A 26,975-nucleotide genomic window follows, 5' to 3' on the forward strand; every position below is an offset into this window, starting at 1 on the left:
ATTTGGACTTATTCTGATTGAAGTTTATTTCATCAAAATATTTTAGTATTGGTAATTACTGTAAATAAGGTTTTCATTGGTCCTAATATGCTAGGGTGTAACTTGTCCAAATCAGACACCTTTTGTAATTTTTAGAATTCTTTTGTCAGACGGAGAGTCACACCTTTTAACTTGGTACTTACATCTTGGCCCACTTATCTAGTTCTTCCTCCAGGTATGTCCTAACCATTTTTGGTTGAAGGCCAAGGGAATTTCCCAGGAAATAGATGGCATCGTCATCCTCACTCACTAAAGATAGATCAACTGAAACAGAAGAAAATACAAAAAGAAGTGCTTGTTAAATTAATTAACATTCTCCCAGTTGGCATTGCTAATCCAGCATGATTAACATAATTTACAAGAGGAAGGGTAATAAATAACTTGCAGTTACTCCCACAGAAGCATCAGGCTCTGAACAGTATTTGACCTTTTGTATTTTACATGGAAGCATAACTTAAACCCACAGAGGCGACATGGTGATCTCTTGCAGTTACTGTGCTACAGAAAGAAATAGAATTAGCAGCCACTACCAATCACAAATAGCCAAGGGCTATATAGGAAGACTTAAAATGTTTTATATGAAACATGGTAGCCTATCTAATTGTGCTAGTTAACCAGAATTTAGGCAAACCACCCTCTGAATTAATATCATGGAGATACTTAGAATTTAATCAATGTAATGCTATTGGAGTTATGTATCTCATGATGTGATTTTATATACACATGTATAGTTCAACAAAAGATGGTCTCTACATCTTTTGCTCCTCCAGATACATCAGAACATTGCTGTGCTCTCCATTTTAACTCTTACTTAGCCTTTATTTCAGCAAATAAGGAAACGATTTTCATGTTTGAAACTGTGGAGAAAAGAACACATTATTAATCATGGCTACAAAGTACTAAACTTTCTCTTGATTCTCAGAGGAAAAGGACCAAACTTCTTGATAATATTTTACTCATAATACTGAGTCTTTATGTATGCTGCTAAGTTTTAGGGATGGTTTTGAGGCAATCCAAATGCTTCATTGTGATCAGTAATCTCACTTTCTTGGAGCATTTTTTTGTACCTGACACAATACAACAGCTGTTAATGTTACTGAGACATTTAAGCTGGCACATGTTGGTAGGTAAGTGGGGACAGTTCAGAACTCTGGACGTAGTAGGATATTACTGGTCACTTTTAATCAACATATAGAGAGAAATATGACAAACAGAAATAATGGAAATGTTAGTAAAGCTTAGAGTGCTCCTAGAAAAGAGCAGACAAAAGATGGAGCCACAGGAAGTATGATAGAGATTAGGATCATTAAAATGAAGGCTGGAATATTAGAGAGATGCCTTGAAGAAATCAGCAAGGCACGGTGTGGCCTCATTTGGAAGACTTTCCCTTGAGAGAACACTGCTCACATTGGGTAGCCTAGGAAAATGTTTCTCCAGGATCAGGTACTCTAAGTAATTCTAGCCATGGTTTAAAGCTGTGTGTGTGGGGGGGGCAGGGGGGATGTTGCAAGGGAACCTAGTGTTCCGTCTGGGGATGACTTTGGTATTATCCAGGAGCTGCTGGTTTTGCAGGCATGGAAAATGCAAGAATTAGAGTTATGTAGGCTTCCCTCCAACTTTAAAGTAAAACCTAGGTGGGTGAGCAATGTATAAGAGAGCTGGGATCTCTGTGGGAAGTCTTTGACAAAGCCACTTTTGATGTTAAGGACATAATGGAGACCCCAGGAAGTTAGAGATACCAGAAGAGTAGAATGTTCGCCAAGAAAAGCTGTTTTTGGATCCTACAGAGACAGATGCCAAGGGGAGTGCAGCTTGCAGGTGGTGCTGTCTGTAGAGATGAGGCCACCCAGGCTCTTGGGGGTTTTACAATATGGCACTACTTGTCCTAAACACAGGACATGAAATTACAAACCCATCGTGGAGGAGGGTTGAAGAGGGGAATCTAACTATGTAGTCTAATTGGGCTTAAAAACCAATTCTCCTGCTTCAACTTCTAAAGTGTGGGAATTACAGATGTGCACAACCTTGTCTCCCAAGAATTATGTTTTTTTGTAATACTTTCTCTGCTGAGCTTTGATCATTTGTTGGTCCATCCCTCCTCTCTATACCACAGCACTTTTTCCCCTCTCACAGGAGAATATTCCCTCTGTACTGTTGTGTCTTAAAGGAAAACAGCCTCCTTTTTTCATTTTACCAGAGTTCACTGCTGAGAGTTTGCCTTTAGTGTCAGGAGACTTTTGCTTTGAACTTTAGAACAATGCTGTAACCATGGAGTCTGAAAACTCCTAGAGGCAGAATAAATGCATCCTGCCTTATGAGGTAGACATGTGTCTTGGAGGCCAGTAGTAGAATTGTAAGGTTCGTGTTGGGCATGTTCCTGTGCTCATTGAAGCCATTGACCCTGGCTAGTGGTGCTATTGTTGAAAGTTGTAGGGACTTTAAAAACTGGATTTTAGTTTAAGAAAGTAGTATCTGGGCCATGTATTTAGGATATACATCCTTCCAACCTCTCACTTTTTCCTTGTGTGCTTCCTGCCATCATTAGGTCAGCACATTTATTTCTTCAAGTGGTTGACTGTGAACTGAAACTGTTTTAAATGTGTTCTTAAAATGAATATTCACTGATGATTAAGGATGTTGAACATTTTTTCAGGTGCTTCTCAGCCATTCGGTATTCCTCAGGTGAGAATTCTTTGTTCAGTTCTAAGCCCCATTTTTTAATGGGGTTATTTGATTTTCTGGAGTCCACCTTCTTGAGTTCTTTATATATATTGGATATTAGTCCCTTATCTGATTTAGGATAGGTAAAGATCCTTTCCCAATCTGTTGGTGGTTTTTTTGTCTTATTGATGGTGTCTTTTGCCTTGCAGAAGCTTTGCAGTTTCATGAGGTCCCACTTGTCAATTCTCGATCTTACAGCACAAGCCATTGCTGTTCTATTCAAGAATTTTTCCCCTGTGCCCATATCTTCAAGGTTTTTCCCCACTTTCTCCTCTATAAGTTTCAGTGTCTCTGGTTTTATGTGAAGTTCCTTGATCCACTTAGACTTGACCTTAGTACAAGGAGATAGGAATGGATCATTTCACATTCTTCTACATGATAACAACCAGTTGTGCCAGCACCATTTGTTGAAAATGCTGTCTTTCTTCCACTGGATGGTTTTAGCTCCCTTGTCGAAGATCAAGTGACCGTAGGTGTGTGGGTTCATTTCTGGGTCTTCAATTCTATTCCATTGGTCTATTTGTCTGTCACTATACCAGTACCACGAAGTTTTTACCACAATTGCTCTGTAGTAAAGCTTTAGGTCAGGCATGGTGATTCCACCAGAGGTTCTTTTATCCTTGAGAAGAGTTTTTGCTATCCTAGGTTTTTGGTTATTCCAGATGAATTTGCAGATTGCACTTTCTAATTTGTTGAAGAATTGATTTGGAATTTTGATGGGGATTGCATTGAATCTGTAGATTGCTTTCGGCAAGATAGCCATTTTTACAATGTTGATCCTGCCAATCCATGAGCATGGGAGATCTTTCCATCTTCTGAGATCTTCTATAATTTCTTTCTTCAGAGACTTGAATATTTTATTATACAGATCTTTCACTTCCTTAGTTAGAGTCACGCCAAGATATTTTATATTATTTGTGACTATTGAGAAGGGTGGTTGTTTCCCTAATTTCTTTCTCAGCCTGTTTATTCTTTGTGTAGAGAAAGGCCATTGATTTGTTTGAGTTAATTTTATATCCAGCTACTTCACCGAAGCTGTTTATCAGGTTTAAGAGTTCTCTGGTGGAATTTTTAGGGTCACTTATATATACTATCATATCATCTGCAAAAAGTGATATTTTGACTTCATCTTTTCCAATTTGTATCCCTTTGATCTCCTTTTGTTGTCGAATTGCTCTGGCTAGGACTTCAAGTACAATGTTGAATAGGTATGGAGAAAGTGGACAGCCGTGTCTAGTCCCTGATTTTAGAGGGATTGCTTCCAGCTTCTCACCATTTACTTTGATGTTGGCTACTGGTTTGCTGTAGATTGTTTTTATCATGTTTAGGTATGGGCCTTGAATTCCTGCTCTTTCCAAGACTTTTATCATGAATGGGTGTTGGATCTTGTCAAATGCTTTTTCCGCATGTAACGAGACGATCATGTGGTTTTTGTCTTTCAGTTTGTTTATATACTGGATTACGTCATCCTTAATCATCAGGGAAATGCAAATCAAAACAACCCTCAGATTCCACCTCACACCAGTCAGAATGGCTAAGATCAAAAATTCAGGTGACAGCAGATGCTGGCGAGGATGTGGAGAAAGAGGAACACTCCTCCATTATTGGTGGGATTGCAAGCTTGTACAACCACTCTGGAAATCAGTCTGGCGGTTCCTCAGAAAATTGGACATAGTACTACTGGAGGATCCAGCAATACCTCTCCTGGGCATATATCCAGAAGATGTCCCAACCGGTAAGAAGGACACATGCTCCCCTATGTTCATAGCAGCCTTATTTATAATAGCCAGAAGCTGGAAAGAACCCAGATGCCCCTCAACAGAGGAATGGATACAGAAATTATGGTACATTTACACAATGTAGTACTACTCAGCTATTAAAAAGAATGAATTTATGAAATTCCTAGCCAAATGGATGGACCTGGAGGGCATCATCTTGAGTGAGGTAACACAATCACAAAGGAACTCACACAATATGTATTCACTGATAAGTGGATATTAGCCCAAAACTTAGGATACCCAAGATATAAGATACAATTTGTTAAACGCATGAAACTCAAGAAGAATGAAGACCAAAGTGTGGACACTATGCCCCTTCTTAGAATTGGGAACAAAACACCCATGGAAGGAGTTACATAGACAAAGTTTCGAGCTGTGATGAAAGGATGGACCATCTAGAGACTGCCATATCCAGGGATCCATCCCATAATCAGCTCCAAACGCTGACACCATTGCATACACTAGCAAGATTTTGCTGAAAGGACCCAGATATAGCTGTCTCTTGTGAGACTATGCCGGGGCCTAGCAAACCCAGAAGTGGATGCTCACAGTCAGCTATTGGATGGATCACAGGGCTCCCAATAGAGAAGCTAGAGAAAGTACCCAAGGAGTTAAAGGGATATGCAACCCTATAGGGGGAACAACATGATGAACTAACCAGTACCCTGGAGCTCTTGTCTCTAGCTGCATATGTATCGAAAGATGGCCTAGTCGGCCATCACTGGAAAGAGAGGCCCATTGGACTTGCAAACTTTATATGCCCCAATACAGGGGAATGCCAGGGCCAATAGAATGGGAATGGGTGGGTAGGGAAGTAGGGGGGGTATGGGGGACTTTTGGGATAGCATTGGAAATGCAATTGAGGAAAATACGTAATAAAAAAATATTAAAAATTTAAAAAAATGAATATTCACTTCTCAGCTATTTCATCACTGTGAGGAAAACTTCTAAGTTGTGTAACTTTAGGCGTTAAAAAGGCACCTCTCCTCAATGTGTTTGGGGACTAGGTAGAAAATTGATGGGAGAAAGAAAGGGTGTGTTGTCACTGAAGCTGATGACCTGTTTTTCCAGGACAAGAGTAAACAGGAAAGAAGAGTTTCTTACAGAAAAAGAAGGAGTTCATAGGACTCTGAGGGCTTTCACAAAGCTTGTAGACCCACAGGAGGAGGAAAAGGAAAAGAAAATTCCAAATGAAGGTGGCAGATTGGTTATCGAGTCATGTGCTAGTGAATTTGATCCTGCTTTAAAAATGAAATTATATTCGTTCCTATAATTTGACCATAAGTGTTCATGTGAATAACTTTTGAATTGTACAAAATATAATAACCTTCTTCCTCAAATTGAACTAACTTCCATCCTTCCTTGTTTTTGTCCTGGAAACTGAATCCAAGGCCTTGTGTGAGCTAGACAAGCACTTTACTACCTAGGAATACTTGGAACATGAACTTCCATTCCTTAACTCTAATTTAGTTTGCAGTCACATTGTACAGAAAAAAATCATAAATGAATTTCATTTTATTTTTATCACATTGCTGCCCTTTGAACAAATTTCATCAGTGAGTCATTTATTCACCTAGATGATATTTCCTGCAGGTTCCACCCTCATAATATTACAATGTTCTCTCTCTCTCTCTCTCTCTCTCTCTCTCTCTCTCTCTCTCTCTCCCTTTTCTTAATATTTCCAGAAAGATTTATTTCCTTGGGGAAAGAGGACATAAAGTCTGCAATTTGAGGTGGGTTGAGACATGAGTTGAAGAATGAACATATCCATAGTCACACATACCTCTTAGTACACAACCTCTTAGGAACTTATTGTGAGGAGCAGCCTCTGTGATAGCTGTGAAGGATGTTACATCAATGCGTATCAACGAAATACTTTTATGGGTGTTCAGAGAGTCTTCAGACAGCAGTTATATAGGATTCCTCATGCACATTAAAGTTCATGGCCACATAAAACAAAGATAATCTCTCTTTTCCTTTCTATTCTAATCCTTGCTACTTGTCATAGCACAGCTATTCTTTCCATATTAAATGAGGAGAAAGGAAGATGGGTTCAATATAGTATTCCGATGTTGTAGGATATTTATTCACTTCCTAGGTGTCTAGAGGTTATTTTGATTTTATCCAAGCCAGATGCCCTTGGTTAGAACATTAGGTTCTGATACTCAAGTCAGCTATGGTTAATTGGTTCTCATCCTCAAGACTACCGTGTTAATTATTACTGATGTCACATCAATCATTTTTAATAATTATATTCTCGTACATTATAGTTGGTGTTCACGTCTAGAACCTTCTAAAATACACTTATATTTTTCATATTCTATATTTTATATATTAATATATTTTATATTTTCATTTTCATACAATTAGAAGTTCTTAGTGCCACTTCAGATAAATGGCTTGCTTTCACTTTGTTGATGCCAGACTCCACCAAACTTCCTTAATTGTGGTTGGGTGCAACTGAATTTCAGTCTAGGTCCTAGTTTAAAGCAATGACCCTTATAATTATTTAACAATTCCAGGTAACCATGTAACCAAAGAGGCTAGACAGAGAAAGACAAATACTACATATTCTTTCTTATAGATGATGAAGAAAATCCAACTCGACTGTCTAATAGTGACTGCTAAAGGCTAAGGAACATGGGAATTAGGTGTTTGGAGGCAAATCAGAGAAGTAGTACAAAACCCAGTTAAACTAACTGAAGGAGTAAACTCTGGTATCTCACTGCACGATGGGTGTGTGGAAAGTAGGCTAATTAAAGTTGAAACACACTGTGACTGGATAGCCTCTGAGCTCAGCACATTGTTGAAGACTCTCAATCATCTGGTCTTCTCCTTCTCTGACTTTGTCTGGAGACTTCAAAACCCCCTTAGTATGTATCATTAGTTTGATTACAGAATCAATTTCTTTTCTCTTATCACCTGAGTTTCCTGAAATGCTTTCCAATGCTAATGAGGCACTCCAGGTACCTTAAGCCCCCAGCCAATGACCTTTGCACATTCTGGATGATCCTATCCTCAAAACTTTATAAGCCTTAAGTCACCCTAAGTAAAGTCAATCTGCCTACTTACTGCTGGTCTGGTTCCCGTGAGGCCATTCATCATATGTACTCACAGGGCTTTTGTACACACACACACACACACACACACACACACACCCTCCCCCACTCGCCATCTATGTTTCCAGTGCCCTCTTGGATTGTGTCAGCCAATGATCCCCAAGAGTAGGGAGACCCACTGATGGGGAGATCATAGATTATAATTGTTCAGCATTTTCTGAAGAAGTAGGAGAAAGGAGCTTGACAGCTTCAAACATAAAGCTCTGACAAGGAAGGATCAGTACATGCTATATGCACATATTAAAAATAAAATAAAACTTCATCATCATATTGGACTTGAAGTCTCAAGTTTGACCTAAATTTAGGAAAAACAAAGTGTGACTTGTTTTACTGTTACTGATGTTGCTTCTAATTCCTCCGCTTGAGGGAAAAATGACAATAGAAACAAGATGAAGCCCAGCCACAAAGTACAGAAACAAGAGCAAATCTTCCTTACATTGGCTTGGTGCATCTGTGTAAGTTCTTCTTCTTGTGAGGTAGTTCCTATATTTCAGAAACTTTTCTCCACAAAGGCCACCAAGCCCTTAGTTACTATTCCTTCAGCTGACATTTCACATCTGCAGCTACTGCCTCTCACGTTGGGTGGCAAAGGACAAATCCAGACCTTCTGTCGAGGTTACTGAATCCGACAGGTGGATTTCCCAAGTGGTGCTCTTTGGAGTGACTTACAGTCTGCCAGGTTTTACTGGGTTGATTTATCTCAAAGGAAGTACACCCCTTTAGTCGTCATAGGCATACTGATGAAGTTATTTTAGTCTAATATTTGTAAGTAGAGTTTTATGTCTTCTACATGTATGAATTTTTTATTACACTGCTTTCTACACACACCAAATGTGTGCATTATATGTTTTGACCAATCACTTAGTAATATAATTTTCTCATACAGGCTTTTAATTGAAAATACATTACATATCAATTACAGGTATGTTGTGATCAAAAGAGATATACTACTAATTTTTAAAACATGTAAGTACATTTAATGCTTATATATAAAATTATTTCTATATACATATATGGTTGCTTTTGTTTAAAGTGAATATGCCCCTTTCATGAAATGATGACTCTAAAAATGCTGTAATGATAAGCTATTCTTCATGTGCTTCCTTGGCTTCACTTTCCTTGGGTCCATCATTTAAAAAGAAAAACCAATGTGTAAAAGAAGGTTCTGATACTAACATCCTGTTCTCCAATTGGTTCTTGATTTGTCAGTAAAGACGGCCAGGGGCTAATTGCTGGCTAGAAGTACAGGTAGGACTTCTAGATCCCAGGAGGAAGAGGCAGACCCAGGGAAGGAGAGAAGGCTTTTCTGCCATGCTTTGGAGGAAGAGGAACACAACAACCATGTTAGGTCTTGGGGAGAGCTATGGCCTGTGGCTTCTGCTACAGGTGGATGGCCAAGGATGTTTGGCGGGGGCTAGGTGGGACTAGCCACTAAGTTTAGGGCAAATGGAGAGACGAAGATAATAAATTGGTAAGGGCACACTTTTCCAGGCGAGAGAAATATGCCCCCAGTAATTGTGCCATGAAGGCAAATTGTAAAGGAACTAAATGTGTGTGTGTGTCTTTTATCTGAGGTTTTAAGGGTCTCAGAGAAGCTGGTGGTGCAGCCACCTCCCAGAGCAAAGGCAGGTAAAAAGGGAATCCCAGAGGGACTAGTAGCGTGGAGAACCGGGCAAAGGCAGTAGCATGTAAAACTACACATGACACCAGTGTCTACTTAACTGTTTCCTATACAGTGCATTAAAAAAAAAAATCTGTAATAAGCATTTAAAAAAAACACTTAACCAATTATCCAGCCTTCCTTTAGGAAGTCTTTCACTCAACTTGATTCACAAAAATCACAAAAACCAACCAAACAAACAAAACTCTAAGATTCCTGGAGATTAATGGAATTACGAAAGTCACAGAGAGTACTTTACTTTCTACTTAAAGTGACATGTAATTATAGGAATATAAGACTTGAGGAACCCCATTTAAAATGTCTTAATATTCCACAATAAAACCCTTGAGAACAAAGTCTTCCCACGCATCCCATTGTAAAATGCATATTGTTCAGTATATTATAGTAAATAAGTGGCTCATGTTAGGATCCAGGAGGAAGGTTCAGCCCAGCTGTCTCAAAATGAAAAATGCGACAGTCCCGATACATTTTAACTGAGCAGATACACAAACAGAACCAATAACAATCTCATTTTGAGCATCCTACAGAAGTTTCAAGAAGAAAACATGACTTAGCCTTCTTATTAACACTGCTATCCTTATTTTATGTTTGTTTTTATTCATGTGTCTGTGTGTCTGCCAAGTATGTGCAGACAGATGCCAAGCATCTGCCCACAGAGGCCAGAAAAAGCATCAGATGCCCTGGTGATGGAATTACCGGATTACCGGAGGCAATAGCTGCCTGATGTGGGTGCTGGGGACCAAACTCAGGTCTTCTTGAGGAGCAGCAAGTGCTCCCAATCTCTACGCCATCTGTCTAGTTGATCATCACCAATATCTACAAAACAATGTTTTTGAAAATAAAATGGCCGGGCAGTGGTGGCGCATGCCTTTAATCTCAGCACTTTGGAGGCAGAGGCAGGGGGATTTCTGAGTTTGATTTCTCACTTTGAGTCTGATCTACAAAGTGAGTTCCAGGACAGCCAGGGCTATTACAGAGAAACCCTGTCTCGAAAAACCAAAAAAAGAAAAAAAAATGATTCTATAATGTATTCGTATGTTATTGACTGAGCTCACTGGGCACCTGGTGTGAACTTAGCATGTCTGAGCCACAGGTCTTCTTGTAGTCTACACATCAGCATTTAGAGGCAATTGCACTCAGTTTCAGAAAGGTAAAACAGTAACATTTATTTTCATGCAATTGTGTCTGGTATTAAAATAAATTAGGATAAAAGACTAGCATTCTTTTATTGTTTTGCAGGACGTGTTCTTTTAAAAAAAATATTGTCCAGGTTTGACTTTTTTTTTTTTCTGTGAATGAGAGAACACACTACTTAGTGCTTCGGAGATGTCAAAGTACAGAGTGACACAAAAAAGCCAAGCTGTCAAAGCTGAGGTCCTGACTTGGGGAACACTCTGGTCCCAAAGCTGCTTTGACAACATTGTCTCGGGACAGATTGCTGTGATCAGCAGTAGAGCACTTTATGCTAATGTTTTAGCCTGAAGGCATATGGGGGGAGGATGAAAGAAAATGAAATACCTCAGTGAGATGTAACTCCAAAAAATACATTATTTGCTTTGAAAGAATTCATAGGTGACATGTCCTTCCCCATATGTGTATATAAAGATATGATACCATTTGTGAACAGCTATGTGGGTTTTTGGTTGTTATTATAGAGTATTTCAATTAGAACTTCTTCCCTCCCTCCCTCCCTCCCTCCCTCCCTCCCTCCCTCCCTCCCTCCCTCCCTCCCTTCCCCCCTTCCCCCCTCCCTCCCTCCCTTCTTCCTTCCTTTCTTTATTTTTCTTTCTTTCTCTCTCTCTCTCTCTCTCTCTCTCTTTTTCTTTCTTTCTTTCTTCCTGTTTTTGATAAAGGGTCTCACTATGTACCTCTGGCTGTCCTGCAACTCCCAATGTAGATTATGCTGGCCTTGAACCCACAGAGTTGGTCTATGTCTACCAAATGCTGATATTTAAAAGGTGTGTGCCAATATGCCTGGCTCTAAGCTAACATTTCATTTTTCAATGTGCCATTGCATATAGTATATATTCAGCCTCACTTTGAAAAAATGGCGTGGTATCTGGTCAGCCACGGAAAGTCTAAAGGAAAGCCATTAGACTACTCTGGACAGCTCCTTGGTGTATCTGACTCCATCTTGTTTTTTTGTTTGTTTGTTTGTTTGTTTGTTTGTTTTGTTTTGTTTCCTCTAATTGAGCTATCCAATCTTTCTCTCCTAAGGTTACCTTCTATGCCAAGAATGATAAAACTCACTAGTAAAAGAGATAGAAACTACTCCCTAGGCTACCGTAACCTTTCTGTCCCAACAAAGCTTTGCATGGCAGAGTGTGGCATAAAGTTCCAAGGTAATATCAATCAGATTATGAAGCCAGACATGTGGGTGATCACCATTACAATCTTAAGCCTTTGTGTCCCTTTCCTATAGAGCACACAGTGAGCAAATGAAGATGAATTTTAGATCATTGCCCTCACTGCTGCCCAGTGTTACTGGGCTGTCATAGGAACACATCTTCCTTCTCACATCCTCTTAGTTTCCTGGCTGTTGACATGAGCCTCGGAGTACCCTCTATCAGTGCTAGGCAGCTTCCTCAGGAGCTTAAGGAAAGGGTGTAGAAAGAGCTTAATTCTGGCCTCGTTTTGCCAATATACAATAAGCGCCAGTTGCAGCCTTTAAAAAAAAAATGTCCCGTGGCTCCTACAGTGAGAGGGGTCCAGAAGCTTGTGTGGTAGAAGACTACTTGACCCTTCCTCCTTGCCTCCCAGGTGGGTTATGGATACCAGAGGACAATGACGTGTTTCCATGTCCACCTGCTAGCACCTGGATGACTCTAGTGCCAGGAACTTTGGTACTGAACTTGTTCCTAACCTTTTGCTCCCTCTCCAACAACTATCCAATAAACCTATGCATGTGGCTCTTTACTGCTTCTATTCAGGCTCCTCCCTGATTCTTCTATCCAGGAGTATAAGTGTGACCCAGTCTGCTGAGAATCTTGACCTGAAGTTTTGTCTTATCACTGGGACAGGATAACTGTTTGTTTAAGAAGCAGGAAAATACTTTTGTATTTACTTTTAATTTTGTCTAAATTGAGAATTTCTTTCCATGTTTAAGGATGGGGAAAGAAAAAAGTATGGGGAGCCAGAATAGGAAAGGGGAAGAAAATAAACAAATATTTTCTGTTATTCTGTTATTCTGTTCTTCAGAGACACACAATTTTTTTACAAGTTAGTAGACATAAAATGGTTGCTGGTGTATTACAATCACTAGGTGAAAACACAGATGGCCCAGCTGTGCCTGTTTCCTCCACATTTTGATTATTCAGATGCCCTTATTACCAGGCAGAGCTAGGCACGCAATCTGAATTTGTTGGATGTGAACTGCCTAACTGTAACATTGCTCCAGTCTTAATAATTGTGATACTAAAGCAACTGTCTTGTTATTACTGTTGGCAATACTGAACTGCATTTCAGAAGTCTTGAATAGCACTTAGCTGGGACTTATGCGTATGTCTGTATGTCTGTAAATCTGAGAGCACGGTCCTCTTAAGAATCTGGTCAAAACTTTAGTTGAAGATGAAGCTATCTCAGGAACAAAGCCATTGCCTAACAGAGAAGGGACAGATTTCTTTCCTTCCATTATCTAGTACATTGAATTCTGCAGTTCAAACTTCCTAAGGAGTCGGTCTGTTCCTGGTCATAAAATAAAAGTGAGTGCTAACATATTCTGCCTTAAAATGTTTTAAGATAAAGCTCATTCTTTTGTATTCAGGTCAGGTCTGATGAGTACCCACTTTCCTTTGAACTTCGGAACACTTGCTTGTATTTTGTACTTAGGTAGCAGTCAGACACAACTTGACATGAAGAAGCCTGACATGAAGCCTGACATTGGAGTGTACCGTGCTATGTCTAGCAGCCACTAATGATTTTGGAGAAGTGACAGTGGAGGCACGAACCAATTCACCTTAACAGGAGTAAGTATCATTCACAGTTTTTCAACTTTCAAATGTATTTACAATTTTGGATGCTTTCAATTTGTGATAAGCTTATTGGAATCTAACTTCTTATTTAAGGGCAGTCTGTAGATTAGGCCATAATATCAGAACTGGAAATACAGCCAAGCTGTAAAAGAGTTTCAAGGTATCTTTCTATTCTTGAGGAATTTGCTAAATTAGAACCCCAAATCATGCAATTGGTGGCCTGTCAGAGCTCTAGGAGACTCCCACTCCTCCTTTTCCTTGTCAGAGCAGATTTCCTCTAAAGTGTGTGCAAAGAAGCGATGAGGTATTGCTGTTGTTGGTTTGTTTTCTGCCCATGCCATTGTTTTTCTTGTAGCTATGTGTTAATTTGGCTCAGGTTTCTGGGACACATCTCTGAGGAGGAAACAATACAGGCACTTGCCAACTTTGCTCCCAGTTTTCTTGCCCCTAGTACCAGCAGAAGAACACATTACAAATCGAAGTCTCAGCTTCCTAGCAGACATACAGGAAGCTGGACCTTTGGAAGCTGGGTACTCTGCAAACTACAGAAATGAGGTCTCTTGTGGTAGCTTTGCATCCTCATCAAGACAAAACTTAAAATCAAAACTATCCTCTCTCAGTAGTAGGTATTTGCAGAAGAACAGGCAGAGATGGGCTTCTGAATTCATGCTGTGCACAAAGCTCTGGTGCTAATCTGTAAAATGGAACCCATGTACCTGACTACACAGATTTATTCACATCATAAACACCCACTAATTGGCTCCTATACATTACTGAATAAAAGCTGCATCTGCATCTAATCTACTATAGCTCAGAATGAAATGGGTGAATATCTTTGTGTATTTCTGAGCAGACAAATACTAGCATCAGACACAATATCACCTTATTAAGAACAGTTAAATATTATTAGCTTTCTTAATATTATCTTATAGGAAATTGTCTCTTAGCGTTTAACTATTGTATGTGTATATATAAAATTTAAAATATGACCTGCTCAGTCCCTGTTGTGTTGCTTGTATGTACATGTATTTAGGGCTTCCCACTTCTCATTAGATAACCTAAGAGGTAGAACCAGGACATCTACTGGATGATAGTATCTTCTATGTATGACAAAGAAGTTCACCTATGAAACTTAAAAGTACAGTTAGCTAAGCAATACTGAACAGTGATACTACTTGGCTCGGCAGTGTGAATGGTGTAAATCTCACCTGGCTTCACACCTGGGTAAAGAGCTAGCGGCAAATCATGGTGAATAAAAGAGGATACTTTTGTTTTTATGAGGATGCAAGGCTATGCTCACCCAAAGCCCTTCGGACTTGATGTTGAAAGAGGAAGATTGATAAAATTATGCTTTACAACCAGATTTATACTCAGAACTGATATAATCTTGTAAATTTTAGAGACTGTTAGTTTTTTATGTAGTGTGGAAATTCTGGGGTGGGAGGTTATAGAATAAAGGCTGTATTTCTGTATTTCAAGGACTTAAAATGGATTTCTCTATATTCTTGAAAATAATTTCCCCTTAGGAAAAAGTTATATGACTGTGTTTGTTTGAATGGGAACAATTCACATAGTCCCACATATTTGAAAACTTGGTCCCAGATTTGTGAAACTGTTTGGAAAGGATTAGGAGGTGTAGCTTTGTTGGAGGAAGTCTGTTTCTGTGGGAGGGCTTTGAGGTATGACGCATGACTCCCACTGCTTCTCTCTGTATTGTGATTTTCACGTCAACATGCGATCTCTCAGCTGTTTGTTTGCTCGTCCACCATGAACTCTAACCTTCTGAAACCATAAATCGAAGTTAATCTTTTCTTTCATAAGCTACCTTTGTCATGGTGAAAAAGTAGACCTTGTCACCACACTCGGGTGAAACCCTGGACTTTTGATACATTTTCATGTTCAACCCTTTGTAAAAATGAAGACTAAGGCATGGAGTGTATTGTGAGGAAGATGCAATGACTGGATGGAGGATGTAATGATTGGGGCCATAAAAGTTCTTCAAAAAATATCCATCTGAACTGTTGAACTTGTCCACTATGCTCATCTTTTGAGAGTAAACAAAAACTGTCTTTAGCAGGTTATACTGTCATAGGGTTGAGGGTTCGATGAGCTGAATATATAGGGACAGAAAAGAAAGATACTATAGGTTCTTCTTAACTGAAACCTTATCTAAGTCACATTCGCCCCAGTCTTTTTATAAAGCGCATCGATAATCAAAGACATCTGTGGTTCCCTTTCTCTCCCAGCGATCCCTGGTTTGGTTCTTGATTCTTGAGAAATCACTGTAAATTCCAGTTTCCAATCTTTCAGTTACATCTGCAAAAATACATCCCCACTATCACTCCAATGGTTTAATTAAAGTTAAGCATATTAAATAAAACCTTCCTAACTACTGGAATGCAAGGCTGGATTCAGGTTCTGTGTGGCAGAAGCTGGTAAGCACTCTAATTTCACTGAATGCCTTTCTACACACATTATGTGTTCTATACTTCCTTTTTCCTACCCTCTTAATAGTTTGTTTTTCATGCCTATGTCTACAGTTTCGTTTCCATAATATTTTTCCCAGCACCATGTATTGTCCTTAATGTTCAAGCCTATATTTTCAAATGTTACCTAAATGTTGATAACTCACAAATTTGAATTTTCACTGTAAACCCAGCTGTTAGCTGTTTGCTAATTCTGCTCTCACTTTCCTGTACAGTATTAGAATGGCTAGCTTGGCATGTGACTATTAAGAATGAAAATGTGAGGCTGGAAAGATGGCTTGGCAGTTGAGAGTGTTTACTGCTTTTACAGAGAACCTTGATTCTTAACACCTGTCTCAGGCAGCTCACGACAGCCTGGGATTCTAGTTCCAGGTTTCTTGATGCCTTTCATCCTGCAAGGGCACTTGCATGGATGTAAAGTCCCTAAAGTAAATCAGCCTCACGCAAACATTTAAATAAATCTTTTTTAAAATGAATGGGAAAAAGGACATTTTATCAGCATGCATTTTTTTTTCTAGTTAGGTAGGGACTCATTCCGCAAAGTCTGAACTCTTTTCAATGAGGAGGACTACCCGGTCCTATCCTCCCTTTGTCTTTACATGCTCCTAATCATGGTGAAACTTAGCTGTCACCTTTCCTGCCTCCAAATTAAGGCCACACAGGAAAGCAACAAAAGACATTACTTTTTAAATGAGTAGCCAAGTACATGACTCATGCCACTGCTATTTAACCTATCCCATAAAGCTGGGCTGAGGCAGTGTCTGTTAGCATCAAGTCTACTGTTTACTAAGTAGTTCAAGTTTGTCCTGAAGCTCAGCCCCCTTCTCACTTCCCTTACTTTTGCTTCTTTGATCTTATTGCACCCTACTCACAATCACTATATACTACCTACTCCTCCCCCTCCTCCTTCTCTCTCTCTCTCTCCCCCCTTCTCTTGTTCTCTCTCCCCTCTCCCTCCCTCCTTCTTCCTTCTATTTTTGATTATCACATGCAGACCAATGTAGACCTTGTCAATCATTAAGGACATCACCAGCTCAGTATAAATATTTTCATTATGTCCATAATAATATCTCAGAAAATGCTTACAAAGCCTATTTACTTTGAAAAATTCAACTGGAAACCTATAAAAAAACTTACATCTAATACAAAAATAGAAATCCATAGGTTGTCATTGTAGTATTTCCTTGAAGAACTTTTACAATTATTATTATTATTATTATTATTATTTGGGTTTTTCGAGACAGGGTGTCTCTGTATAGTCCTGGCTGTCCTGGAACTCACTTTGTAGACCAGGCTGGCCTCAAACTCAGAAATCCACCTGCCTCTGCCTCCCGAGTGCTGCGATTAAAGGCATGTGCCACGACGCCAGGCTGCAATTAATTTTTTATGTTTCCTTACAAAGTAATAGATTTCATGCTGAGGTATGGGCATTTTCCCACCTAGATGCCAGTGGTTTTTGTTCACACGAGTTTCTCCTTTGCTCTCCTCCTTACCTAGTGCTTCCTTCTGACTACTTGTCTTCCTTCCCACACACTGTCCTATAGAGGGATTGTAATCCAGAAACACAGCTACTCTGGATGAAATATACACACACCTTAATCTCTCTGGCTGGAGTACAGACACATCTTCAATATACACATTTAATCCCAATCAATGAAGGCAAAGTTAGTTTGTAGAAGGAAGCACCCATGTTTGAAAGTAATGTGTAATTGAGAGGCAGACAAAGTGACAAATTAGAGGAACATATGACAGAGTAGGATCTGTCCAATGCTCAATACAACAGAGAGAAAAGAGAGGCTATGTAAAAGAGAGCAGTGTTGAGAGAGAGAGAGGGCAGTTTTACCAGCACAGTTTTACCTGTACAGAGACAGGTTGAAGAGAGAACAAGCTAGAGAATGAGAAGGAGCCTGAAGATTAGAGCATATTATCAAAGTTAGAATTAGGCCAAGCAGAGCAATGCAGTCAGACACTAAAAAAAGCCAGTTTGAATCAGTCAACATGAAGAGGAGTTTTGAGTCAGAACAGCTGAGTTGACCAAGCAGCCAGAGTTCAGAAAGAGCTGGAAAGGGTGAGCTTATTCAGCAGTAAGTCTCAGAGGCTGAAAACATTGCAGGTCCAGAAGCTAGACGTTTTCAGGACTAGGTCTGGCTTAGCAGACCATTGAGTAGGCCTTGGAGACAATAATTATATCAGGTTAATAAAAGATACTTTTACATAGTTCTTCTGCTGCCTTTTTGTATTCTATTGGCCTGTTCCCTCTCCCTTAAGACCTCCTTCTCTCCTTTTTAGCTTTGAGAAACCACACACACAGTTCTGAATCCACAAAGAGGAGAAAGCATGTGGTATTTGTGCTCATACATTTAATTATTTTGTTTAACACAAAGGTTATTTCCTGGAAACGTGACTTTTTCGTAGTTCTTACAGTTGCGTATTATCACATTACATGGAACACAGTTTCGTATTGATTCCTTTGTTGGTAGATGTGAAATGCTGGCTCAGGTTCCTAGACATTGTGAATGGCACAGTAGAAAAACGCATAAAGATTCAAGCATCTCTGTGACAGAGTGGCTTAGAGTCCTTCAGATATATAAGAAAGAGTGGCAGAGCAGAGGAGCATGGTAGTTCTGACTTTGATTTTGAACACCCTCCTCCCTCACTTTCACAGCCCTGCATCTGCTTACATTCTTACCTTTGGCGAATGAGAGTTTCTTTTCCCCTGTATCCTTGCCAATATTTGTTGTTATTTGACTCTCTCTTTCTTTCTTTCTTTCTTTCTTTCTTTCTTTCTTTCTTTCTTTCTTTCTTTCTTTCTTTCCTTCTTTCCTTCCTTCTCTCTCTCTCTCTCTCTCTCTCTCTCTCTCTCTCTTTCTTTCTTTCTATCTTCTGGTTTTGTGTTTACTTTGATATTACTCATTCTTTCTGGGCTAATATAGAATCTCAAGAAAATTTTTATTTTCAGTTTCATAATGGCCAAGGATGTTGAACACTTTTCAATTATCTGATCATTTGTATTTCTTCTTTCAAGAAATGTCTGTTCAGTTCATTAGCCAAGAATAGATATTTCATATATCATATATTACATATTCATAGTCATTTGCTCTATCTATCTATCTATCTACCTACCTATCTTTCTAATAATAAATATTGACTAACAGCAACCTGCTTAGTAAATGTAAGTGTTGTCATTCTTTTCAGATTTGGAATACATCATGAATAACATTTGGAGCACAAAAACCCCCCTCCAAATTGCAAGACCAACTCTTATAAAGAGCAATGGTGGCAGAAATACAAAACCCAATGCCAAAAATTATATTACAGAGCAACAGAATAACAAAGCCAGTAAGGTACTGGAACATAAACAGACAGGCACACCACAAGAGAAGGGACCCAGAAAAAAACTAATACCGAATTTTTGACAGGGGGTGTCATATGCATTTGATATATATCAGGTGTGTGTGTGTGTTCATAAAACATATTAAGTCATGATTTGAGAGGAGATCCAGAGGTACAGGAAGAGTCAGAAGGGGGAGAGGGGTGAAAATGTTATAAAACAGTAAACTCATATATGAAATACTCAATAAAAAAACCAAAAATATGATTAAGGAAAGACTAACTTTACTAAATAGGGCTGGACAAGTAGGATTTCTATATGCGTTTTCACATTTGTAATCTTTAAAGCTGAAGCCTGATCTGCAACCCGCAGAGTGGTTGACTCAAAATGCATCAAAGTAGACCCAGAACTTTAAAACTGTTTGGGGGAAAGCATAGGGAAAATACTTCAAGGTAAGAACACAGGCTAGGAATGGAGACAAGATGGGAATAAGCTTTGGTGCCAACACCTCAGATGGGGTACTAATGTCTAGGGATACAAAGGACTGCGAAAGTTGAACACCCAAACCATATATAATTAGGTCAGTAAGTGCAGTGTGTTCTTAGGATTCTAAGGTACGTACTGTCAAAGTTGAGAATGGTGGCATACTCCTGACATCCCAGCACTTGGGAGGCTTCAAGACCACCTCCAGTTTGTAGCTTGACAGGCCTACAGGGTAAGATCTTATAGACAAAACAAAAAGGTAAAATTCTACCATTGAGCATCCCCTTGCTTTCATTTTCCTAAGCCTTGCTGACTCGACTTTTGTTGTTTAGCATTTCCAGCTCTTTGTATCTTGTGGTTGCCATTCAGAGTTGCTTGTTAGGCCATTGCCCGATGCCCTTGGAATACTGAAATTTTTTTGATGCATCTATATTCTGTGAATGTAACACCAAAGAGATGGCACCAATCACTTGCTCCTATGTTTATCACTTGCTCCTATGTTTGGTGCCATTTTGTTTGTACGGGACAAATCTGAGCTGCTCCTCTCGGTTTTGTCTACCTGCATCAACACAGAGCATCTACCACAGTGATATTATCAGAGCAGAACATCTTATGCTCCTCATGATTCTCCTTATTATAGGTCTCCTATATTAGATTACTTTCAAGCACACTAAGAATCACTCCAAATTTCATTCGGCTATTCTGAGAAAAGTGAATGAGATACAGAAAATGATGAAGAAATGATGGTCGAATGGGTGAATTCTTAGAGAAAACCACACACAGGATGAGAATTCAAGAATGGAGTTGGAATTGATCCGCATTCAGGATACCACCCTGCTTCATCTAAGATAGGCGACACTGGTCTCACCTAAGGCTGTGATTAAATAATTCTGGGACCAGACCTGAGAAACAGAATTTCTAGTAAAGTCCCCATTCATCCTCAGTCTGCTGTGGAGGAAGCCATGCTTTGTCTTGATGAACTAGAATCGTTTACCTTCTAAAACTCCATTTATTTTAACAAATTTATTGAATCAATTTATTGTCCCTCTTTTTATTTCCTTTAAGAATTAGCAATGAGTTAACCAAATAAGTATGCTGGACTGAAACTCAAAAAGAAATATATATATATATATATATATATATATATATATATATATATAATGCTGATTTTTAAAAGGAGCATTTATTTTGAAAATTAAGCTATTTTAAAAATGTAAAAAGTGTATGTATGAATACAGGTGCCCACATAGGCCAGAGGTCTTGAATTCCCCTGGAACTGGAATTATAGACAGTTGTGAATAATCTGATATGTATGCTTGGAATTGAACTCTGATCTTCTGGAAGGGCAGTATGTGTTCCTAATCATTGAGCAAAAACATCTCCAGTCCCAGAAATTTCTACCTGTAATGCAGGGGAAAGCAATATGCTAAACTCTACACACTGCAATTTAACATCTCATCTATTTTTAAGTGTACATTCTGAGGGAAGTGTATCCATCCTATGACACCTGGTTTGCGCTCCTCTTTCTCCTTTCCAGAATTATGTCTGGTGCTAGATACAGCAGTCACACACAAATGCATCCCCCAGGTGTCACCTTCCCCCGGGGGCTTCATCCAGTGGAAGCCAAGTAAGGGTATGTGACCCAATCCTATCCTGAAATAGTGTGAGTGGAGCTATCAGATTCTGAGTATTTGAAATTGAGGGAAAAAAGTCAAGGAAGGTGGACTGTATAAATCATGTGAAACTACCCTGTAATTCATTCCAGCTCATCTTGTCTTTTCACTGATGAGAAGCAACAGAGGCCGACATAAGATGCTTCACAGTTTTTCTTTGTTCTTGTGCTACCTATGGTTAAAAATAGGAGTTTTCCCCAAACTGAAGGGTTCAGGTCACTTTGTCATATTAGACATGCAGTGTGGGTTTCCTGTACCTCTTAACACTGATGCCTTTCCTTATAGCATGTAAAGATATCTATTCCCATGATATGCCTCCCAATACTCCCGCTCGCAGTCACATTAGCTCCCAGACAAGCAGCAGGCTATCATCAATGAGATGCCACAAAATAAGAGATGTTCTAATATCGCTTTGAAAAACGATTGCTTTGTGCTTTAAGTGCCGAGAACAAGTAAACGCCTCCACGTATACTTTTCAATCAGCTGCCTTATTGTTCAGAGAAGTGGATGACAGCGTAAACACCCTGAGAGCATTATATTCAGAGAAGGATAAGAAACGTAAAGAACACGAGGCTCCGGTAGGTGGATGGGTTGGTAGGGTAGCACCGAGGGCCTGCTGTGTGCTCAAAAACAATTGTAGCAGCTCTATTATGCAATGGAACAGTGGTTGTCAAAGAATTATGACAGTCACATGCTGTAGCAGAAATTACTAAATTGATTTATAAAACCTTTCCCAGTATTCTTACTTGAAGGCAGGTCCCGCATTTTGGGGATATAAAAACAGTTCCTAAAATGACTCAGTTTATCTTCCTCATCCAAGCGGAGAGCAACCCTCTCATCTGTTGGGTCACAATTGAGTTCAGCCGCGATGCGCTGCACTGCATCAACTGGAAGCTCAAGAGGCGAGGGCTCCATCACAAACTGTTATCTAAGAAGGAAGTAAAACGTTGAAATAATGTAGCCATCATCATTTTTTTTTTTCTGCAGAATATCAGCCTTCTACAGAGTCCACCATTATTTTAAACTAAGATTCCCATTTTTTCGCAACTCCAGAAACAGTAGAATTATAGCTAGGAGTGCTGGTGCACACCTGTAATTCAGGAACTGGAAGGTTCAGATGGGAAAATTACTGAAAGGCAGGCATAAGCCTGGACTTTGTAGTGAGAGTCACACCAGGATGGGCTATATACTGAAACCCAGCCCCCGCAAATCAAACAAACAGAAATTCCTGGAGACAGGGCAAAGTGCATATGTCCTTACTGCCCAGCCTAAAATCCTAAATTCCAGTCCTGTGACCCAGGTTTACCTTAAATCTCATCATGAGATTTTGTTATACATAAAATGAAGAAAATAGTAGTAGTAACTTAGAGATGGTTGAAAATCCTATGCTCAGTAAACTGTCACAATAGAGTAATGGATGCAAGCCTCTGTGAGTTTGAGGTCAATCTGGATTATGTAGAGAATTCCAGGTCAGGCAGGGATACATAGTGATGCCTTGGCTAAATAAACAAAAAATACTAAGGCTGAAGTGTTTTTCTTGTTAATATTGTTGCTTTTTTTTATTTGTGTGTGTATGTGAGTGTTGTTTGTTTGTTTGCTTGTTTGCTTTTTGATGTGTGTGGTGTATGTATGTATGCATACTTGTAAGTATGTTTGTATGCATGCATGATTGTGTTTCTATGTGTTCGTGGGTTGCAAGCCTGCACCTGTGCATTCAGAGGTTCAAGATCCATGTTGATCTTGTCTCCATACTCAGTCTTATATTCTGACACAGATGCTCTTACTGAACCTCGAGCTCATCGATAGCCTACGGCTCTTGCCAAGGAGCTCCATGGCTTTTAATCTCCATCTGCTCTCCTACTGGGGTGACAAATGCATGTTGCTGCACCTATATCTTTCTCTGGATGCTGGCGTTCTGAAGTCAGGTTCTTCTATAGCGAATGGTTTCCTTATTGAGCCATCTTCCTCACTCCCTGCAGTCCAGTATTTTTTAATGTTAGGATTTTTAAAAATTTTTATTGTGTGTATATGATTGTCTGCCTGCATGTATGTGTATCAAGTGTGTGTAGTATCCACAGAAGCCAGAAGAGAGTGTCCCTGGAACTTAAGTTATAGACAGTTTTAGTCATATAGGTGCTAGGTACCAAAGCCAGGTTCTATGGAAGTAAACAAGTACTTAGTCTCCGAGCCGTCTCTCTCTAGCCTTCATTCCATCCTTATCTGAGAAAACAGACACAGATTCATTTTCTTCTGATTCTATTTAGCTATTTTACTAAGTTGTGACAATGAGGATACCTTTTTAAAGTACAAACACCTAATTCTCCATGTAACCTTTGAAAACTGTAGATAACTTAAAACTTAACACTTACATTTTAAACCTTAGTGTATTGATATTGATGTGACGGTAAGTTCTCTCTGAATGTCATCTTTCCTTCCATATGATAACTAAGCAATGCAGCCACTTGATCCTTCTTACCAGAGGAAGCATGACCCTGTGGTGTTTCCTGAAACCACGTTCTACTGTTTCATAACCATCTAGAACTCTACGGTTTGGGGAAGTGTGCATAGCCTTTCTGACGGGCATTTGGAGAATTATTACTTATTGATATTTTAAATTTTACCCCATTATTTAGTGAGTCAACATGTGGTTGCTGGGAATTAAACTTAGGCCCTCTGGAGGAGCAGATCATTGAGCCATCTCTACAGCCCCTCATTGATTAGTGTAGTATGTATATAATGTATATGGAGCCACCAAGCATCTGTGGTCTCCAGAAGAAAGCTACTTAGAATCAATGGGTCTGAGTATTGAATTCAGGTCATCAGGTTGGGCAGCAAGCAGCTTTTGCAGTTGAGCTATCACACTGGCTTGACAGTGGAGGTTTAATAACTTTTTAACCCCATTCATTGGTTGTTTTACTCATTTAGATTTCCCCTACATTTTCTGTTTTGGGAATTGAGTTAGAGAGGGGTTAATGATAACCACCCCTCCTTAGTCTTTACATGATTTACACATGGCAGTTCTGTCATCTTCAACTACTTGTTCCTCTGCTTAAGCTTTTAAGACATACACCTTTCATGCTCCCTTCATGTGGCTCTGACACTGGAGGAAGTACAGGGATTAAGCTGTAAGTCAATTTTTAGACAGCTTACGTTTTATGGGAAAAGTGGAGAGTAAATACTATAGTAAATATTGTAGATTATTTAGAGACAAGAGGACAGGATAATGGGGTGCAGTTGTCATTTTGGTGATCAACCTCACTGGGGCCATGTAGGGGCTTGATGAATATCTGAAATTTGAAGGAAGATGATAGTGAGTGAATGATCCAGCATAGGAGAAGACCTTGGCCTGGTCAACCAATACCCTGTTGTGTTGAGTGAAGAAATAGAGGGAGGTAGATAGGGGCAGATGTTAGTCATGGAGGACTTCTGTGACTGAGGGGCTTTGAGATACTTGTTGAAGAGACCATGAACTTATTTGGCCTAACACTGCAGAATTTTGAGTAAGCAATGCTATTCTATACATTTGCATCATATGAAAATCTCTATGTACTGTGAATAATTATAAGAATTTGACAGGGAGCCAGGGAGATGGCTAAGAGAGTGAAAGTATTGGCTGCATAAGTCTTCCAACCTGAGCTTGATTTCCGGAACTCAAATGAAAAGTAGACGCACATCTGTAGTCTCAGCAGACCTGCAGTAAGATGGGAGGGTCAAACAGGAGAACTACCCAGAATTCCCTAGGAAAGCCAGCGTAGAGTATGAGCATGACATGAAGAACAAGAAAGCCCATGCCTCAACAATGTGAAAGGAGACAACCAACTCAGAAACGTTTTCCTCTGACCTCCAGATGTACCATGGCATGTACATTCCTTCAGTGATGTAAATAAAAATAAATCACTCTCTCTCTCTCTCTCTCACACACACACACACACACACACACACACACACATAATGCTACTAATAGTAAGAATAAAGAAAAAATTTTAAATGTAAAGAGATTTTTTAAAAAGTGAAAAATGTGAGTCCTTGAACATTTGGTAATGAAATCGTAGACAGGGTGGCAACAGTTTTTCTTTAGTGTGAGAATTCAGAGTCCTACATAGAAAATATCCAATATCATAAATACTGGACATCTAGGGGATGCTGATGCTACAGTCATCTGAGTCTGCAATGCGGAGTATGTGAGATGTTTATTTTCACAACACATTAAGCTGAATCTAGCATGGGTGCTGTTCAAAACTGTCCTGGAAGAGGCTTCAAAATTGCTCTTAATCTTCTCCCCTTCCTCTTCTATTCAACCCCAGTCAGATCAGAGTGTTAAAGGACAGCTGAGATGATAATGCCCTTTGTATCTGATCATACTGCTATACCATGTGTCTTTCTCACAAGACTGTCTATCTCTGTGAATTTTCTCATTCTTTATTCTTTCTGTAAAACACGCTGCTTTTATCCCAATACGTTCAGACCTTAGGAACTCCTCACTGGCCCAAATCAAATGCTACATTCTTGTTCTGGTCTGTCATGCTATCTCTGCTAAAAGCAGTCTTTCTTCCTTTAAGCACCAGTAACCTTTACAAGCATACATCTTCTAATAATGGATACATCCTGTCTGGTACTATGTTTATTTAGGGATACGTGTGGATGAAAAAGATAGAGCATGCTTACTGTGCCTGCAACTTGATTTTAAATTGCTTACTGTTGGGGTACCTGATGATGTGAGAAGCAGAGATGACTGTGTCTCTCCACTGGCTTCACTAGTTACCTTGTCACATTTGGTTAGATCTTGACTGAACATTTTACCATGCATTGCTGTCTGCGAGTGATTTGTTGCAGCTCGATCGAGGCAGTGGGCATAGTATTTAGCTGAGCATAACACCAAATTCTTCCAGGAATTTGAACCTTGATAGACATTGACTCATTCAGGTAGAAACAAGATCATGAATTTCAAAGAATCAGAAAGAAGCTATGAAAGATTGGGACTCAAGAGCATATGGTCACAAGAGAGTCGTTTTGATTTTTGCAGTAAAACAGAAGTATTGATTATTAAAGCATGGAAATTGATTCCAGCTGCAAATGTCACTGAGCTGTTGGGACTGAACAGTGAAGATTTCTAAAAAATATAGTTTGGTCCTGTGTTGAGAATCATAGAACCTTGCCGTAGACAGTGAGCTCTGTGAGAAGCTCCTGGAGCCTGTTCAGGGCTGTCCCTAAACATCCTGGGGAGTTCTTTGGCTTTGCTGTGAGGCATTTTCCTATCACAGACCTGTTACAGTGAATTCTTCCCAGCTTGGTTAAAGTCTATTCTATTGGCACTGCATCGTGTTTAATTTCACATGATAGTTACACCATTGTTATAAGCAGCATTGTTTGTATAGGTTTTTCTCTAGATCGAGATGACAGCTGAACAGAAGTAGCCAAACAGCTCAGTGAGCTGTGTAAGAGGAAGAATCAACGGCTCCTAGGAGGATGTGACTCTCTGTCTGATCGTAGGACACACAATTAGAGAAACCACTGTAGTGAAACTCAGAGTCTGCCTCATGTTCGGGATGTTAGTTGGAGAGCTTTACTATATCTTTGGGGACAAGTACGTTCTGAGTGGGCTTATTTCAATTCCTAGGTTACTTCACTGTCATGTTCCAAGCATCCTTCCATTATCCTCACAGGGAGTATTTGCTAACACTGCGAAGTCTTCT

The 26,975-nt window shown here is 39.5% G+C and overlaps 1 protein-coding gene across 3 annotated transcripts in view; it reads right to left on the reverse strand.

Annotated features, from left to right (window-relative positions):
* Kynu (kynureninase) overlaps positions 1 to 26,975 on the reverse strand; it is a 144,589-nt gene that overhangs the window by 114,902 nt on the left and 2,712 nt on the right. For 2 of the 3 annotated variants that reach the window (XM_085834944.1, XM_085834943.1), the window contains exons 2-3: positions 22,029 to 22,210; positions 183 to 303 (exon numbers count right to left, since the gene is read on the reverse strand). In XM_085834944.1, coding sequence (XP_085691070.1) covers positions 183 to 303; positions 22,029 to 22,197 — 290 coding nt within the window. In that variant the 5' untranslated portion in view covers positions 22,198 to 22,210. The remainder of the gene's footprint in view (positions 1 to 182; positions 304 to 22,028; positions 22,211 to 26,975) is intronic. The other variant, XM_085834945.1, reaches the window with a different exon arrangement.

This window comes from Mus caroli, unplaced genomic scaffold (genome assembly GCF_978045245.1).
Source record: "Mus caroli unplaced genomic scaffold, Mus_caroli_1 scaffold_2, whole genome shotgun sequence".
Lineage (NCBI taxonomy): Eukaryota > Metazoa > Chordata > Mammalia > Rodentia > Muridae > Mus > Mus caroli.